At 42.0% G+C, this 20,164-nt stretch overlaps 1 protein-coding gene across 1 annotated transcript in view; it reads right to left on the bottom strand.

Moving 5' to 3' along the window:
• Positions 1–20,164, bottom strand: part of LOC306807113 (uncharacterized protein) — a 237,198-nt gene that overhangs the window by 85,771 nt on the left and 131,263 nt on the right. The window contains exon 3 of the mRNA XM_079316405.1: positions 17,574–17,664. Coding sequence (XP_079172531.1) covers positions 17,574–17,664 — 91 coding nt within the window. The remainder of the gene's footprint in view (positions 1–17,573; positions 17,665–20,164) is intronic.

Genomic DNA, 20,164 nt, shown 5'->3' with positions numbered 1-20,164 from the left:
CATTACTTGCCAGATGCATCCACACCCTGGTACAGATTACATACATTACTGACCTCAGCTGAACCATGAGAACAATAAGGCTGGCCCTGGTCAGGAATCTTCTGACAAAACCTGGTTTCACTAGAAGAGGCAGATGAGAATCTAACGTGTTTCACTGACATTTGCTGCATGCAGAGCTCCAGACAATCACCAGCAGGCTCTGGTTGCTCCAGCCAGCCCAGCAGGGGCTGCCCACTCCCTGGCAACTCGCAGGGAATGACCAAGGCTCCCAAGTGTCCAAGATCCAACAGGACAAAGCCAGGACAGGCCCAAGATGTAAGCTAATTTCTGTCTGAATTGGAAGAGAAATTCAGCTCATACCAAGGAGCTTTTGGAGGACACAGGAGCAGGTCCAGAGCCATAAGGTTTGGAGCAGAATTCAGGTCTGTCTGCTGTCATGGGTGGAATTGGACACTAAATGTTTTTATTTACACTTGTAGATACAGAACACTGGAAAACCTTCCCCAGCAGATTGCTAACATGGCCATAAAAATGCAGCCTGCTGTGTCTGCCCATAAACATTAGATTATTCTAATCTGGGTAGGATTTTATTAAACATATAAGTTTCTTTTCACAAATATTTATCTATAAAAATTGTTTTAGGAGCACCTCTAACTATTAATGGCATCTTTTTATCTATAACCTTCAAAGAGGGCATTCAGCCTTTTCCTCTTAAGTACAGGCACCACAATGTGTGTTTCAATCTGATTATGTCTCTAGGTAGAGAAGTTCTAATCTTGCTCAAGCATTTTGCAGAGTGAAAGGAGTGATATGCTGGCTTTCAGCTCTGTCAGAAGATATACATACTAAATCTAGAAGTTTACAGGCTTTTGATCTCTCTGCCTCCCCCAATCACTTTCCTCATCAACAGCATTAAAGTAAGTTAGCCATGAATGAACAAAAAGCAGGAAAATGCTCAACATCAAATCATCCCAGTGTTAGAAACCAAGGTTCAGCATCACTGCACCTTCCCATACAGCACTATCCCATTAGGAATACTTTCATTTGATTAGACTGATCCATTGGCTCCTAGTCCATATTACTTAACCCTCAAACCATTATGCCCTATTGAAAATAATTGGTGATGACAGTTTCAGGTTTAATATTTAATACAGTAGTTAAATGGAGTCATACTGTTTGTGGTTATAGTTTCCATTGACTAATAAGCAAGTTAGAGCACAAAATGCATTTTTCTTCAGCTGTTACATTAGCAGTAAGCTAAACACCATGTTACTCATAGGAACCTTAAACATTTTCTGAGAAATGTCCCCAAGCCAAGTCAAATATTGCATTGATTTGTGGTTCACTTGTTTTCCTTTTTATTACTGGAGGACAGTCTTTATAGTGACTGCTGCAAGGTGGATGGAGGCAGTGAAAGTCACTTCTTGGCATGTCAGGCCAGCTTTCAGGCAGCCCTGTGAGCAGTGCCTTGTGCAGGGGCTCCTCCTGCCTGCACAGCCCGGGGCAGGGGGCAGAGAGCTCTGGCTGCACCTCCCAGCCCCAGCAGCTCCTCTGCCCTCCAGCCCCACCCTGGGGGGGTTGCTGTCTGCAGCCCCCTGGTCTGCCTTACAAAAGCCTGCAAGGAAAACGAGATGGGACCTTCCCCACCCAACCAACACCACTATCTCCAAGAAGAAACCTTCTCCACTTTACTCCCTTTTCTGCACAACAGAGGAGGAAGGTTCTGGAAGAGGAGGTCTTGAGCAGCTGTGAGATATCTAAAAGTAATGACAAACATATGGGAGTTTGTCCTGCAAGGGCTCACCCACCTGTACAAATTTTGGGTCAGGTTACCTGGTGTCTCGCCAGTAGCTTCAAAAGAGTTTTATTTATTTACTCTAGCCAAGAATTTGGCACTCTATTTTTTAATCTGCCCACATCTTTCACCTCCTCCTGTAGCGCTTGTTCTCCCAGGGCTTTTTTTTTTTGCTATTAACACTCCCAGTTCTGGATGATTATTACATTAACAGGGATTCCAGCTGAGGGTGGGGCTCACTCCCAGCAAATTAGTCAGTGTGGATCTCCACTCCTCCATGGCTTGGTTCCCACCAGTATCTGAGCAGGCTTGTACATATTGCAACTGCTGCTGTGATTTACTGGAAAGAGACCCCTTATGTGTCATTCATGTGCTGAGTGGATGAGAGAGAAATGACACCCAAATATCTGAATTACAAAAAGAAAACCAACATTCACGAACCTTGTTTTGTGTTTTACCAATGCCAGATGCTGCTTCTGCAAACCTTTCCTGCTTGCTCCTACGAGCTGAACTTTTGTATACTACCTTGAGTGCAGGAGACTCAAAGACTAGGTACAATCAAAAGGACATTCCAAGAACCATAACCTACAAAGAGCTAGCACACCTTCCCAGATATGCTAGCTGCCCATCTCTAGGATTTAATTGGGACCTATAAAGCACTCAGCCTTGAACTCTGAATTCTTAGAAAAGGATTTGCCAGTGCCAAAAAAATTGGTATTGGAATTTGGTCTCACAAATTCTTTACCACCCTGAGACAGAGATGATTTGAAAAGACCCATAGCATCATGATTTGAGGATGCCCAAGGATTCTTTCAGAGAAGAGGCCCCTAATTCCACAGCTCACACTTGAACTGAGGCCCAGATACATGGAGACATAACTCACACTGCTTAGAATGGAATCATTCCTCATCCAACCTCTGCTATAACAGTACATTCAAATGAACTTCCTGAACCAGATGGTCAAGCCAGGTTAGCTTCACAGATCCTAAGGTGGGAGAGAAAGTGATTTACTGTCATTGAAGCTTCTGAGGTCACAGATTATAATAGAAAGATAATTTACCAAAAAGGGAAATAAGATTACTGGGTGGACTCAATGCTTAAAATGGACTTAGCATTGGTTTTGAACTTATTTAGATGCATGACGGAGAAACACAGCTTTGTTTCCATTTATAAATGTCCAAAATGACAACCTGAATTTAGACAAGTGCCTGACTTGACCAGTGCCAGACTGACCTAATTGGTAACAGAAGGATCATATTCTTAGCTGAGATGAACAGACAGCATGGGCAGCTGTCAGGCAACCTGCCCCAACTGACTGTAGGACTGGATGGACAAAGCCAAGATAGAGAAATGCCTTATTAAGTCCTTCTGGTGCTCATTTGGGGCATGATTCTCCCATATATACCTGTACATAACCAGTGATGTCCACAGACTCACATTAGAGTAGCATTTTGGATTTATTTTTCCCTGATACCAAACAATGAATAGCCCTACCTAGACCTCTCAAGAAGGAAAATAAGAGACTATTTTTTGAGACTATTCCTGCAACATCAAAAACACTTATTGCACATTGATACAGTTCCCAAAAGATTTATCCTAAATTTCTTCTAGTTGGACATACAAGTGGTATAATTCAATAGCAGGGGTTGAAAGGGAAAAGGCAATGTGAGAAGCCACCAATATGTCTCTCAAATAAGTGTTCAGAGAGCAGCTGCAGCTGCTTCCCTGAATTTTGTCAGAAATTGAGGATTTTGTCAACTGCCCCAGGGTGTGTCACTCCCAAGGAAGCCAAGTGAGGCATGAGGGGTGAAGGCTGCACTGCCCTGGACAAGCTGCATGATCAGAGCCTTCGGTGGCACGTCCTCTTCCCTCTGCTCCCTGTGTGCTATCAGCACCTGTGATAACACAAGTGTTTCCGTGGCACCAAGCACAGCAGCAGCAGCAGCAGCAGCAGCAGGGGTGACCAGCTCCTCTTCAGGCAGGCCCAGTTTCCCCAGGCTTGCTGGAGAGCTTCTCAAAGCTGTATGTAGTTACTGACTTGTTTCTTAAGAATTCCCCCAACACAAAATCATGTAAAATAGATTCAGCCAAGAACTGAAAATCATTACTAAGTATAAATTATTTTATCTTTCATTTTTACCTATTCACAGAGGGAAATGCACAATGTGAACCGTACAAATCCAATTTAAGCTCTGAGAATAAGGTCTAAGTAGGACTTAACTAGTATAGAGGCCGTTAGGCTGACCCTCTACACTGGGGTTAATTTCATCCAAAAGCTTTTCCAAGAGATAAGGAAACAATCTTTCATGTACAAAGTGCTTGAGGAAACCAAGAAACAGTAAAAGAATCTGCCTGCTTTGAAAGCTTTGTATCTCACCTCAACACTCAATAGAGAGATGTGTTGTGTTGATGTACTGTAGATTATACCTTACCCAAACGGTGAAGTTAAAAGAAAACAGGATCCCTTGACACTGTCTTAGACAACCCATAATACAGCACTATCATTAAATGAAGTTTACAAAAGGCTTCTATTTACATGTCTGCAGAAAATAGACCAGGGCACAGGATGCTGCCTGCAGTGTAAATGTTAACTGAGGCACTGCACGGCTCTCGCCGCGCTGCGGAAAACCGAGGGCAAACAGAAGGAGCAGAAAACAGTCTGGCTGCCCAAAGCAGCCCTGCATCCCAACAGCAGCCTGGCTTTCAGTGCAAAACAACTCCACCAAGCTACAGGAATGGAGGGCAAGAGCAGCATTAAAGGAGGTGTCTGGCAATTTAAAAGATGGATGTGAAAAACTAGCTCAATGCTGAAAGAACAGTAGACAAGGCTACACATAAATCAGACTCTTTGCTTCCAGCCTCCAGGAAAAATCTCCAGAACTGGTGACCAGAAGTTAAAAGAGATGGCAAGGCACATCTGCACCTTGGGGATGAAATTGTTTTCATGGCAGAACATCACTGTTGTAAACACCTGGGCCAACCACTATATGTGTGGAAAAGTCTATGGTATTCATGTTGGAAAAGAGGGGCTTCTATATGGGCAAGTGAATCTGTTTTGCTTCTGGAGATGTTTGGAATTGGGAAAGGAGAAAAAAATCCCAGTTCTAAAAGACTGTATGGGTAAAGAAGAAGAAAATACCTTTCAGCAGGAAATAGACGAGTTCAGGTGTATATTAATTGCTTTTAATTTCAATAGCAAAAAACGCAAAAGATGAAAATATCTCAGAATAATGTTGGTGAGCAGAATATGACCAGCAAGGACCAAGGCACCAAACTTAGATTGTTTACAGACCAAAGTTATTTTGGGCAGCGCTGTGTCCTTATTTTCTCTTCCTTCCAAAAAACATATCCAACAAGGCTGCATAAGGACTCCTGTCGAGCTGAATGCAATTCAGGACTTCACTGTTTATAACCAACTGCTTTTACCCACACACTCAAATAACCCTAAAATGACCTCTATTCATGACTAATCTAGGGCTGAATTGAAATGACTGCCCTTGAAAGAAACCTCTGCATCTCACAGCAACAGGCAGTGCCAGCCTGTGCTTCCCCCCAGTCAGGATGGCCAGGCCACTCACAGCACTGCAGCTCTTGCCTCCATGTGCTGTATGGCAGTTTGTAATGCCCAGGTTTATCCTAAACAAAGATTTATCATAATTTGACCCCTTTTCAAGTTAAGACATCACTGTGAGAGGTGAAATTCAACTTTATATTCTACTATGTAACTATTAAGACACAGCCCTGCAAGGATCTGCTGTGAACAGCTTTCCTCAGAGGAGCACTTTCCTGCAAGGCCTTTGCATCCTAGATGTGCTGGGTCACACATGCTCTAGTATCATGTGTAGCCACACATTGTCATTAACCACCCTTTAGTAGGTAATAGGGTGAAACATGTCAGTGAACCATAAACCCAGACTGATTTAGAAGATAAATTGTAATGGCCCAGAAGTAGCTGTTACAGCCTTTCCTGTCAATACTTCACCTTTAAAAAAATTCCCTAAATACTTACTAATACTACCAGATGTAATGGCTGTCAATAACATTTACTTTAAATAGTCCCCAAACACATTACATAACCTGCATTTAAAAAGTCCATCTTGCCAATATTTGAAGGAAGTGCAGCAAGCTACCCTGTCACCTCTGGTGAGCTCCTGGGAGCAATGCTGCTCTTTGCTTTCCCACATTAACCCTTCACTGCCTGACCCACCTCCTCCTGAAAGTTAAGGTGAGGGTGAGAGAGGCAGAACTTTGGGTGCAGCTGCAAGATGTGTCAGGTTTGGTGGCAGAGCCAGTGTCTGTCCCTGCTACCTCCTCTTCAAACAAGGGCAGTTATCAAGCAGCACCATTTTGATGATGGAGGCTGCAGTGTGGGCACACTGAGGCAATGAGTCAGGAAATTGGGGTGGGGATGAATGGGAAGGAGAAGCCCAGTGGGCTAGAGACCCCTCATGGCAGTTCCTTAGACCAGCAATGTTACACTGCTCTCTCTGCTAAGGACAGCAGCAAACCTGCATGGAGGCTCTGCCCTTGCTTTGTCCCACCTGGCAGACCATGGTTTTGTGTTTGAAATGCCAGCACTGCAGTGCTGCCACACAGAAGTTGTGTCTTGGCAGCTGGCTGATCTGAGCAGGGATGCAACCCTGTGTGCATTACCACTGCTGAAGGCTGCTGCTGGTTAGGAGGGCAAATGAGTGGCACATAGTGCGATTACGCAAAGTAGGGATCAGGATAATTACTGGATTGCTTCAAGAGGGAGGCAGGAGGAATCATTTGTCACATCACAAGCATTAACTGTCAGTGTTAATTACAGGTATTTATGTCTGCCACTTCTGGGATTAGCCAAGTAAGCGTGGTGTGATGAAGAAGGGCATTGCTGAGGGAAATGGAATCATGTTCCTTGGGGCAATAGCAGAGCCATGGGATAATCACATGTGTCTTCCAGGAGCCATCCACCTCCTGTTCCTCTCTGGCAAAGCAACACTTTGCAGTTCTGTGTCAACAGCACTGAGCAGAAAATAACTTGGCTGAGATATATATATATATATATATATATATATATATGTATATATATATATATATTTCACTCAAGCAGGGTCAGTGCTCCACAGTCTCCAAAGAATGGGATGATACTAAACCTTTGAAAAAAAAAAAGTGGCCTATGTATAAATATTCTATGCTCAAATGACTTACATACAAGTAAGTTCACACATATGTCTAATCTTTCTGTTGGGAGCCAAGACCTAGACTTCTAGAATATTTAAGGGCCTGGGACCAACTCATATAAATAGTAAAGCCCTCTAAGTTTTAAGTGCAGCTGTTTCAAACTCATCCAAATATGGTTCCAGGTGTGGAAGGGCACAGCAGGAATAAAATCACACTAATGCCTGGATCTGCAAAACAGAAGCAATTGTGACAGAAACATCACCCTTTACCAGGGCCATTTCTAAAGAAATCAATAATCTAACCAATTTGGAAGTCAGCATTTCCAAAACATAGCAAGGAGTAGTGGCAATGGGACAAGTTAAAGGAGGATGTGGATGTGATTTGCTGCGTGCCAGAAGCAGGAGATACCAAAGTATTTTGAGGAAAAGTGGGGAGTGGTTGGGGCAAAGAACAGGAGCTGCTCTTCAGGGATGGGCACTCCTGGATGCCAGGTACTGATGCCTGGCCTGACCCAAGTCCAGGGGAAGAGTTTTCTGAGTTACTAACCCCCACACAGATGACTAGAGGTGAAGGTGTGCACAGCTAACTGAATTCACACGTTTACAGACCAAACCTGATAAGTACTCCTCTCTCCAGCTAAAAAGGACTCTTAGGGGAGTTCTGAACCCTACACATGCCCACTTGCAAGGACAAAATTATAGATGGAGGCCCTGAAGTTACAACTTCATTTGTGGCATTGTCTCTAGGTCACTCAAATACTCAGAAATGGCTATAGAGGTCTTGTAAAAAGGAAAATCAGAGAAAGAACAACAGTAAGAACTGCCATACCCAAGAAATTATTCAATAATAAAGGGATTTTTTTTGATGCCACAAGTAAATGCTGTATTTTCTATTTCATCTTCCTGAAATCCTTTAGGTAAAAACTGGGGATGCACATTGTCTCATCTCTGCAGTAAATGCCCCAAACCCATGGTCATTCCACAATAAAGACCAAGCATACTGAGTTACCATCACAAGGTTGTTATTGTTTAGGAAGATCTTTTTAACTCATGCTTTTGAAATGGGAATATTTCAAATTGTATTTTAAGAGATTCAAGTCTTCCTTGTCAAAGCACAGTTTGTAGACAGAGGTGCTATCTTTCATTTCTCTGTCTGATGCAATCTAAACAGCTTTAGGGCGAGCAGGGATCTTGGTGAAATGGCAGAAGAACCTTCCATGGATGAGAATAGCACAAGGCTGTTCATCTGCACTGCACCTGTATCAATATGAGGAAACTATACCTCTTCTGGTGTAGGCAGTGGTACTTGTTTGCACTGGAAGAGGTAGAGTTTGAAAGATGCCTGTTAGCATCCTTCTAGAAGATTATTAGTTTAGATTAGATTATTGGAAAGCTCACTAAGTGTAAGCTTGCAGTATAATTAAGAAGGCTTAGATGACAATTCCTCCCTAATCTAGATCTGAACATTCCCTATTACTTTAATGAACTAATTAATCATATCCTGAGACTTCTCTTTTTTCTTATAAATCTTGAAAATGATGAATATAGTGTGAATCAAATTTATTGTCTGAACAGGAATTTCAATGCCTTCTAGTATCAAGGCACTACTGGAAATAAAGATGCACTTCTGAAAGAGTTAAATAAAACAGGGTCAATTATCACTGGAATGTTAACCAGAACTCTCTAGGGCAAGATAAATCAATAGTAAATACCATCTTAATAGGAAAGTGTGTGTCATTTTCTGTTCAGTGTACTGGAGTGCACACTGCCCTGTTAAAATAAGTAAGAATTGTAATAGTATCTTGGCATGTAGTAGAAATAGCAGTAGGTGAAGTTTCCTCCATGAAGCCAAAAAGTGATGCAATGGCAGCTTGTATGGCTATAACTGTATATTTTGCTAGAATCAAAAATAAGGGTTTTAATGTATTATTAAATTCTTTGCTTGGAGGCAGGCATCCACACACCTACAATTATTTTAATTGCATGTTCCAGATTTTTTTGTTTTTCAGAATTTTATGACAGAAGCTGAAGTTAAAATTAATACCTCTCAATATACTTTCCTGAGTTTCAGTAATAAGTTCTTCTCTTTGGGTAATGGAGTGGTTTATTCAGTGTGTTATATTTTTAGTTTTATGGAAAGGTTTGGGAAAAAATTGTGCCAAACAAAATACACGTGGTAACCAGTATTCAAACTACCGTAAATTAAATGAGTCTGGAGAGCAGAAAAGAACAAGTTGGGAAGCTGAAGACATCACTACAGTCCAGGAAGAGGTGACAGTGGATTCACATGTTGCAGCTTCTGGAGTTCTGGAATTGTGTCTCTAGGGACAGGGAAGAAGCAGGCTCTTGTGGCTAAGCTGCAGTAGGGGGCTGGCTCTGTGCACTTGGAAGCTGCCCATGGCAGACCAGAATCTGGGTTTGCAGCACATTTCTGCTCTGCACCAATCTTTCATAGGCACTCTCAGCAGGATGTAGCTTATCTCCCTGTCAGAGTGGTCATGGGAAGAACAAAATCCTCCTCTCAGAACACAGTGCTCTCTGTGCTTAACGTGGAGCATCTGACACTCTGCACACATCCCTCCTGAACCCCTGGGAAGGGCTGGTGAAGATTTTTACTACCACTTAGCCTCTGTTCCTGATTCTGCTGCTCAACTCAATGATCTGCAGAATACCAGGCTGCTTTCCCTTCCCAAAATCTCCTGCTGGATTCTTCAGATTGACATTTTCCCAGACCTCACCAACAGATATCTTTCATTTCCTCTGCCTCAGCAGATCACAAGAACTATCAGGATCTGTTTAATTTCACTGATACCAGTGGTATTTCTCTTGATTTATAGCAAACTAAGTGGAATGGGAATTGGGGCTGAGCTCTTGGGGGAGGATCACACACATTGCCATTTGCCACCCCTTCCCACTGGGGCAGGAGGCTGGATAGCAAGTGCTCATATACTCATGGCAAGGGCACCTCCTCTTAGGAAAAATATTCATATATACCCAAATCTTGACTTTCATTAAGCTTAATGCATTTGCAGCCAATTGCATTTAATAGAAAGCCTTTCCCAGGTAGTATTTAAGCTCATCAAGAACACTAATCAATGGCTGGTGGTTAAATGCATTCTTAACTTTTTATGTGCATTGTCCTTGTGCCATGTGATGTGATGTCTTTATAACAAGATCATTAGGGAAAATCACAAAGATTAATAAAAATACAAGGAGAATTGGACGCAAGGGGTTCCATTAAATAGAGCAGAATTGCAGACAAATGAGACTCTGTGGCATTCTGAGTTGTAAGATTTTAAGTGGGTTTTTGAAATACTGTATTGTTTGTTGGTCTTTTCCTTAGTTCTTCCTTTTACAGCTGTACTGAGCTCATGCAAAATAGGCTGGTCTCAGGGCAAACCTAGAATTGGGAGAGGAAAAAAGCTCATGTTCCCAAACTCTTGTGTTTCTGTCCTCCCTCCAGGAAAGAATACGAAACCTGGACTTAAAATAAAAGGCAGAAATTCTAAACAACCCCTTTGACTGCTTTTATCCAAGGACAGAGTTTCGAGCTGAGAAGTTCCATTGATCTATCAATATGCTGCTTAGAGAAGAGTGAGAGAGGAGACTGCATTTATTTCAGGAAGATAAGTTCTATTTAAAAACATGGTAGTCAGCTCGAGGCTGAGCTCCACACACTGGCTCTGCCCATTACAGGATGTAAAAGCCCAGCAACAAGCAGTTGCACCCCAGACACCCTTCCAGCATAAGGAGCAGCAATCCCTGGAGGATGGAGCCTTTCTGTGGCAACCCACCACATCTCCCTGTGCCTCAGTTTCTCAATGTGAAATAGGATTCATCTGCCACCCTTTCATCTGTATTCAGAATGCTACACATTGCATCTCTTGCCACATGTTATACACAGCACTTAACAAATACAATGAGGCTGGAACTAGTTCTGGAGCCTGTAATATCAGTGTAAACATGATACTAATAACTTTTCACAAGAGGCCAAGCAATAAGGACAATCTGGGAATTTAGGAGTGGCTTTTGCATTGATTTGGGGTGAAGATTAAAAAATGAACTCTTTCAGCATCATAATAAACTTGATGGGTTTATTTTTCTCTATTTTTCACAGAAAATCCTCTACAGTATTTCTTTGTTTTAGTGAAGTCTTAGCTAGTTTGTGCTAGCTCTGCTGACCTGGGAACAAGCTTCAGCAGTCTTTAAGGCACCCAATATTAACATGAAAGTCTGTAATCACATCTTCCCAGCTGTTAGAGCCCACAGTGTCACTGGGAGTTTGCATGGCTAAAACAGAATTTGCTGTATAATCCATGTGCCGTGCTGTTCATGCATAGTAATTATGTATAACAAAATCCATAAGAAAGGAAGCAGCTACATATAGTCTGCTTTAAAGTATGAAGGGAAGAATTTATTTTTACTATCCAAAGAAACTAGTTAAAAGCAAAAATTTCCTGCACTTTTTTCATGATTAGCAACCACTAAACCATCAGATCTATCATCATAGAGATCTATGACCAGCTTTCCAATTTGATATAACTTACAAAATACTTCTTCATGGAAAATTTAGACAAAACAAAACTGTCACTGTTATATTTCCTACCATCTTACCTCTGCATTTTTAGTATCTTATGGAAGTTGTAATTTGGGTGCCTAATTTAATTCTGTGGTCAGCATCTCTTACAATATCTTACTTCTGAGACATTGAGAGCTGTGAAAAAAAATCTTGTCCCAGTAGAGGCACCCTGAGCACAGCCCCAAAATGCAGCAGGTATTCTCATGTATATAAGAATTAAGTGAAGCAGACTTTCCACTAGGCCCTGAGAGTAGGCTTAAAAAGCAAAAATAGAAGAGGGAAGAAACTTGAGTTTTTGGGGCAAGATTTGGTGTCCCTATCCTCAAAAACCCCAAAAAACACCCAACAAAAATAGCTCACCTAAAAATCCCACCCAAAACCCAATTCAGATTTCAGAGGAAAAGTGACACAAATATTTTTTATATCCCTACCCAGTTGTGATAAATCACAATCTAGTTGAGTATCAGCAAAAATAATTTAGGCAGAAAAGTTGGGAGTAGCTCTGCTACAAACAGTGTGTGACCAAATGTAGGCCTGATACATGGCAAATCAGACCTTCTTAGGACCTGGTTTAGTTTTAGGGATCATAAGGACTAACTCAATATCTCAGTTGCCTTTATTTCCCTGTTTCCAAGCTGTGCCTTGCTCCCCAAAGCCACAATTCCCCAGCTAAACACTCCTGTCTTTGGAGCAGAAAGGGGCAAGGAAAAGAAACAGCCTTCAGCAGAGAAATGGAGCATTCAGCAGGCGACAGCTCGTGCTTTTGAGGCTGCTCCTGGGACTCTGGCATTGCCCAACAGGAATATTTCTGCTTTGTTTAACACAGTGAAAAAACATCAGTCGACACTGTAATGTTAAGAGTGGTGGATGCAAGGAGAACCGATAAACAAACACGTCTTTGTTTTAATAGTGGGGAGTGACTTATCATAGTTAATTATAGGAATTTACAGCTATTTATGTGAACTCAAGAAAGCAGAAAACATTCATTTGTTGGTAGTGTAACTGCTGGGTGGAGGCAGCCCAGATGCATGGAGATGAATGCTAGACTGTATCTTGTTTGCCTTGTTATGCACAACTTTACTATGTAAATTTGAACTTCAGTGAGTAGCTACTTGGCACATTAGAATGTATAATTACAGACACACAAAAAACCCATGGAAAGTGACATTTAAACATTGTTTCTTTGTCACATATCAGTTAAATATAGAAAAAAACCCATATTTACTTTAATCCGCAGTAGACACTTGGGTCTCGCACCTGCTGCTCACATGCAAAATATGTCATTATCACTCAGTGTCCATCCTCTTACACAGAGAAAACAAAGTCACTTTGGTTCAGTTTTGTCTCACTTCAAGCCTCAGAGGAGCTGCACTTACAGAGGAATGTTAAGCAGAAAACAAAACCAAAATAGCGCGACACCAACCACAGTTCATTTTCAGGGGAAAGAAAAAAAGGCTGCTCTTGTGAACATTGAATAATTATCCCAAACCAATTATGATATGATAGAATGAACTCCAGAATCAACATTTCCCCCACTTTCAAAGACAGAGCAGTGCTATGACACACCACTGCTGCAGAAAGGGCTTGGCCAGCAGCAGGGGCTGGCAGGGCAAGGACAATGTGCTGCCCTGCACACTGCTGCCAGATAAGGCTGATTATGGCACACATATTTCTTCTGGACAGCAATCATTGTGAACAATTATATAAAACACATAAACCACCAGTTTCTATGGAACACCAGATCTTCTGCTAGGAAGGACCTAAAAGCATTCCTGTAAGGACAAGTTTCAGTGAGCAATTGCCTGCATCTAAAACCCTTAGATTATAAATAATTCCCCTGTACTGCAGTGACTACCTGCACCATAACCTGTCAATACATTTATCCAGACCTCCTGGAAGAAGTGAAATTTGTTATTTTGGAGGGAGAAGACCAAAGCAGAGAGACATTAAGGATGGAGCAGATTGTTTGAAGCAGCACAAGGGCAGATTCCCCAGGCTGACACTGACCTAACCTCACCCTCTGTGGCAACATGCAGCTGTGACAGCTCATGCTCACAGACACGAGCCTGGCTGGGTTCAAGATGGGCTCTTCATGAAATCACTCTCAGCAGGGCTTGACCACATGCTGAGGAGCAGTACAAGAGAAAGCTCCATCCCCACTGTGGGCACAGACGTGCCCCCAGTGACTTGCCCAGGATTACACCCAGGGAAGCTGTGCAAGGAAAAGAGGCAAACCAGAACTTCCAGGGAAGCATTGGATCACCATTCTTCCCATAGAAATAGCATTCGTATTTGACAAGATCTTGTAAATTTTCCTTTCCTCTAAGTAAAGCCAAGGAGTGCAGTGATGCAGGATGTTGCAACCTGGGTGTTACAATCTAATATAATTTTGATTAAAAAATTCAAATAACTCTCCTCCCAAGCCCATGTTTCTCCCAGCAAATAACTTAACTCATCTTGATATCTCATTTACTTCTCTGCTTCCAAACCAGGCCTTGCTCACCAGTACCAGGCAATTACACAACTGCCTAAGAACAAGTTTCACATGTAATTCCCACAGAACATGGGACCTATCTATAAATTCCTCAAACTCTTTACACAGGATGCAACCATATCTGGAGTGGAACAGGCAAACTGTGCAATTGCTGCAAAACAATAGCATTGAGAAGCAAACCCCTGTGTTTAGTCAAACATGTTTTAGTCAAACTATGTTTGTTACAGCAAGGGATTTAGAAAGCACTGAGGACTCCCACAAGCCAACCAGCAACCCATGGCTACCTATGCCTTTTGCTTATACTTCTCTTTTAAAGAACCAAAGACATGAAGCTAATTTTTTCCCATTTAGTTCTTGCCTAATGGTATCCTGTCTTGACTTCTTGCTAAAAATCCTTTCAGCCATTTATATATTATACCTTCAGCCTGCACATCATGCATTTCAGAAGTTAAGGTGAGCAGCACCTTCTGAGCCACGTTCCCACCAGTTTTGATCCACTATTTGTTTTGCAGCTATAATGATTATTTGTAGTTAAGAGATCAATGGAAGCTCTAAACATATTCCTGTGACATCCGGCGTACAGCTTGCATTCAGTCACAAATGAAAATAACCACAGTGTGCGTGGGTGTCTGAGCAGGCAATGCAAACCCCAAAGCATAACAGGCCTGAGGAGATACCACAGAGAATATCAATTCAGACTCAAAATGTCATATGGCATCATTGCACTACGCCTAGCAAAATAAGGGAGCAGAATGGAAAGGCTGCAAAACTGCTTGTAAACAACACTGCCAGGTGGGATGTTAATGCAGCCTCCTGAAATGGCAAACAGAGCAAACTGTGTAACCCTCAATTAATGTGTCTAAATCCGGGCTCTTCCCCCAAAGAAAGTATCACTCAGTTGTATGGAAAGAAAAGAGGAAAACGAAAGGAGGGCAGATGGAGAAATTATGTATTTTCTTAGAGATTTTATAGTTGGACATAATATAAAACACCAAAGACATCTGCCAAGTCTGCTTCATTCTGCAGTAGTAGTATTTGTCATACAGAGTGCTTAAACCTTTGTGCTGTTTTTAATTTCTCCATGTACTTAGTTTTCCATCCATTCATTTGTTTCAAGCTTTTCCTACATGCATATACTTTAACAAACTTTTACATAACTGCATTTTCTCAGGTCCCACTTCAATTTTTACAGAAAAAGATGCCCATATCAAATATTTTTAGATCTTTCCTTAATAAAATAATATTTATTTCAAAAGGCTTTCTACTGATTTGGTTATGTTTTTGTTTTCTCTGTTTCTTTCCCAGAGCAAAAATTCTAATTCAGCTTGTTGCTACTGAACTCCTCCTTAGCAAGTGCTAAACAATCAAAAATACAGCAGCTACTGGCTAAACTTCAAAATCCTGGAGTGTAGTCCCAGCATGGAGGATGCACATATATGTTAGACATGGATGCATTATACATTTGTCTGACTCCAGTATTCAGAGCTGAGGAATTCAGGTTGGTTGGTTCTGTCTCTTTTGTGAGCTCTGACAGATCCTCACCCATATTTGTCATCTTAGTAATTTTATTCCAGCCATAAAAGCAACTTTATGTTCACTTCTTACCTGCTCACTGGGAGGCAGAAGAATAATTTATTAGGGAAAGAAGCAGGCATTAATCAAATTATTCCCATGACAGAGACTGGGCAGTGTCTATCTGGTATTTTGTAGGCTGGCCTATACCCATGTTTCAACTCAAATATATCCAGTGTTCAAATGCAAGTGCAGCCTGACCTCCAATTCTAAAAGAAAATCACAAAAAAGCTGGCCAAAAGGGTGCCTACATGCAGCATGAATGGGTCAGACTGGTTAAAGGCTCCAGACAGATGCTGCTGTTATCTCTCTTAGCTGCCCACTGCTCCCTGCTGCCTCCAGCACATAGACTGTAAGCACACAAAGATGAGAGATTTTCCCTGTTTTCCCACCTGCCTACCCTTCTGCAGAGTGAAGGGGCTTGAGGGAGCCCTGTAGGGCCAGGCTGGGCTTCCCTGGCACTCACAACTTTCCCACAGCCTAACTCGGTGTTCTCCTGCACAGAGCAGCTTGCCAGAATCACAGGTCACCTTTCACATCTTGATAGGCATGCACAGATCTGAACCTCCCTTCTGTGAACAGGCTGTTTGAGTTGCTTGTTTTGACAGTGTCACCCTGCCTGTGTCAGTGTATGACATTTCAAGAGGTGAGAACACCCATTTAGCTCACCCCTGGACTTGACTGCCATTCTTTTTCTCTCAATGTAACTTTTTTTCTCAATGTTGTCTCAACGGGACAATGTGTCCTGCTCATTTTCTGATTGCATCCAGATTGCTTCTCTTCTAAGAAAGGGGCACTTCATGGTTTCTGACACTGAGTCAGAAGCAACTAAAGCACTCAACAGTTTGCCTTTGAACAGCAGGGACAGCATTGATTAGGGCTAAGCAAAGCTCTCAGACTACAATTTGCTAAGACAAAGTCATCTGCATCACCTAGCTCCTTATAGTGTTTTGATATTTTCAGACATGTTACTGGTGAGCATATATTGATTACCACTCCTTGAATGTGGCAGAGAGCATTTCCCTACTGAGTGGCTAAATGAAGTGTATGTTGAAACATTTAATTGAATGCAAGTATGTTATTGGTGATTTTATTCAGGATTCCCACATGAGACAAATCACACCCATTAGTGAGAACTCCAGCTCCTGGAAAGGGGCCCAAAACTATACCTGAAGTTAAAGGCACTGGAAAAATACAAGGTGAGAGGGCAGAAGGAAACTTTAATTACTCAAGTATTGCAGGGAGAAATGGATTTTTCTTATATTACTTATACTACTTAAAAATTGTGTGCCTGGACTCCTTTCCAAACACAGATAGAAAGCTGTTTTAGTTAACTATATGAAGATGGAATGAACTGCCAAGCAAAGGCAAAGATGAAGGACAAATCAGAATAAATCTCTTAATCTCTTAACAATGAGTGAGTCTACCCTGAAATATTCCTTACGTTACTTTCCCCTTGCAAAGTATTTCAGAAGAATAGCAAATCAGGTACAGAGCCACAGGGTAGGAGTTAGGTAACTGAAGTATGCAGGTAATACAACAGTTTGGGTGTTTTGATAATACATATACAGCAGTACAAAACATGAATATTTATGCAGCAACAGTTCCTAATTTTGCAAAGGTCTCTGAGAGTGTAAAAAACACTACATCAAGCTTGTGTGAAGACAATGAAATCTAAAAGACAAGAAATACAATCTATCCTTCACTCAGCATGCAAAAGATGTCCTCCCTGATGTTAACAAAAATTGCACATCTGCTTTTACAAGTGAGTATAGTTTGAAATGCCTGCAAATCAATATTGGGGCTGAAAGCATTCCAAACAAGTACACAAGCTATTAATTCGAATTCTGATTCAGCTGACAACCACTGAATTTTCAGTTGTTGAAATGCCATGTTCAACATGCAAGGGAGAGGAGAGAGGCACGTTGTGAAACTGCATTTATGACCAAAGCAAATCCTCTGACTGCTTACCAGTGGAGTAAAGCAGCGTGCAGGGCTCTCCAACTTCCCTCTGTGCAGAGTAATATCACATGACAGAACCTCTACTGCACGAAATGGCAAGCTGGGAAAAATAGATAAGGAAAGCATTGGTATTGAAATACACAAAGAACAGCAGATACTCTTTATTGTGTAGCGCATTAAATTATAGTGGATGGTGTAAGTAATTCGTAAGTGTCACTCAAGTGTAAAAAAAGCACTTAAAGGAAAAAGTTTTCAAAATTCATGAAACCTTTCTTCCCCAGTTTCTGAATCCCCCCTTTTGAAATATCCTCAGGGTACAGATGGGAACATGCAGATTTTTAAGTTGGAGTATGTACATTTCACGAGCCCAGTAAAATCACACAGCATGCTACAGAATGCAACATCAAAATGGCAGGAAACAAAGATAGGATTCAAACTGACACTGAAGATAGAGCTCAAATTTTTTTCCCCAGTCCACCAAAGAAGTCCCTCTGCTACATGGAGAGGAGAATGGCACCTGGAGTCACATTTCTGCACCTGCTCTCTTGTGCTGAGTACAAGCTTGCTCATGCTAGTCCAGCACCAATGTGGTGCATGACCCAGCTTCACAGAGACCTCAGAAAACTGCCTGCAATGGACTTCTGCAAGTTCTGTCAAACAAACTTTCTGAAATATCAGTGGGTGAAACTTATTAACACCAGTTATGGGTAGATATCTTTTCCTGTTCCTTTACTGGATGGCAGATGTCCATACCTGATTTCCCCAAAAAACTAAGAAATTCTCCATAACATTATGAATCATACTGAATTGCCTAATTGCCCAAGGTCACTACACATAAAGAAACCCACTTTTTATTTCCCATAAACCACATGTATCATGGTCTCCTAACTACTGCTAGTCCAATAGATTATTCACCTTTTCATTCACCTTCAAAGTTGGAGATAATACATCCCAGGAGGGTTGTTTTGTACTTCAGACATGTCCATTCAGTGGGGGCATATCAACAAGTATTTTCAGCTTGCAGATAATGATCTCTACAATTTAAGTCTAAAATATTTACCACACTGTGTGAAATGATAACACAATCTCAGCTTGCCTGCACTTGCCAAAGTCTTAGCAACCAACCCCACTGAAAGCCTGGTTCTTGTACCTTTCCTTCTCAACTTGAAAAAAGCAACTTTACTAGCAATGTTTCCTCAGCACCTTCTTTTCAAAAAGCAACTGAAACTTGAGCCCTTACACATGACAACTTGGCATACAGGTCTTAAACAAAGAATCAGATGCTCAGGAACAGGACCTGCTAAGCCTCCACAAATATTTGCATTTAGACCTTACACAGATGCTCAGCAGAGGTTTCCATGCCTTGCCTTTATGGGCTTCAGAAACGTGGTCAGTACCTGCTGGCACTCACAGCCTGCTCAGGGTCAGGGGTCATTAGCCATGCCCTAAGCAGGAGCTGGTTTTGAGTGTTCAGCCCCTGTAAACAGCTTCATGTTATCAGCCCTGAATAACCAGCCAGAAGGAGCTGCCTTGTCACCCAACACACACTGGGTGTGTTCAGACACAGCACCAGACTCGTGCCAAAATCTCTGCCTCAGCATGACTTCAGCACAGCTGAGAGCTGGCAGGTTCCTTGCATCCCACTACCCAACACCTCAGCCAGTTTGAAAACTTGGATGTTTGAACATTAATTTTGTATTGAAAGAACAGCCAATATTCAGTATATCTGACCAGCTGACTGGTGGCCCATTGCCATCACTTGGTTTGTGCTGTGGTGGAAAGAGGTCTGGGCTGACTGGGAGGCTGACTGAGCCTCTGGAACAGGGCAAGCAGCTGGAAAGGAAGGAGTCCCTGAGCCTGAACAGGCTGAGATCCCAGAGGCTCATCAGCACTCCTGAGGTACATGCTGTGATCTTCTGATGGCACTGGAGAGTTTAGTGCAACTTAAAACAACAGAGGAGCTGACTCCAGAAAGCCTGTGAGTTCCTGATCCTGCCCCCCACACACTTCCCTGTGTCCAGCTCAGGGTCCCCAGGTGTGTAAGCTGAGGAAGCTCACAGCCACTTTGTACCTGCTTGCCAGTCTCAGACTTTGGCTTTCATTGACCTGGACAGAAATACACAGATGCTACTTCCCCATGAATGTACTATTCTTGAATAATTTCACCAAATATTTCAAGACCCAAATTGCTTGCTTTGAAATGCTTACCTTTACCCATCCTCCTTTTATCTCACAAGCCAGGAAGAGGAATGCTGCCAAGGCAGGAATCTGTTTGGCTGGTGATGAGCTCCTTGATAGGCTCCTTATAACATTTCAGTGCACCGCAGGCCTCTCACTAATCATTGAGGTGAACGAGCTTGAGTGGCTGCCTGGAGTGAGCTTTAGGAGGACTTGAACCCTCCAGAGGACAAAATTATAAAAAGAACACGGGCACCTAGGGCCAAATCACTTCAGCACGAGGGAGAAACACTTTATTTTGTTTCAGTGGGTTTCTTTTGAAGTTATAACCTCTCAAAAGTGAAAACTAAAAGCCATATCTTTCATGTTTTTTGCATTTATCCCCATATCATTCTGTCTAATAACTACCTTTATGTCTCCTT

This window comes from Erithacus rubecula, assembly GCF_903797595.1.
Source record: "Erithacus rubecula genome assembly, chromosome: 12".
Lineage (NCBI taxonomy): Eukaryota > Metazoa > Chordata > Aves > Passeriformes > Muscicapidae > Erithacus > Erithacus rubecula.
The sequence above is the reverse complement of the archived record's forward strand: the minus strand, read 5'-3'. Positions and strand labels throughout refer to the sequence as shown.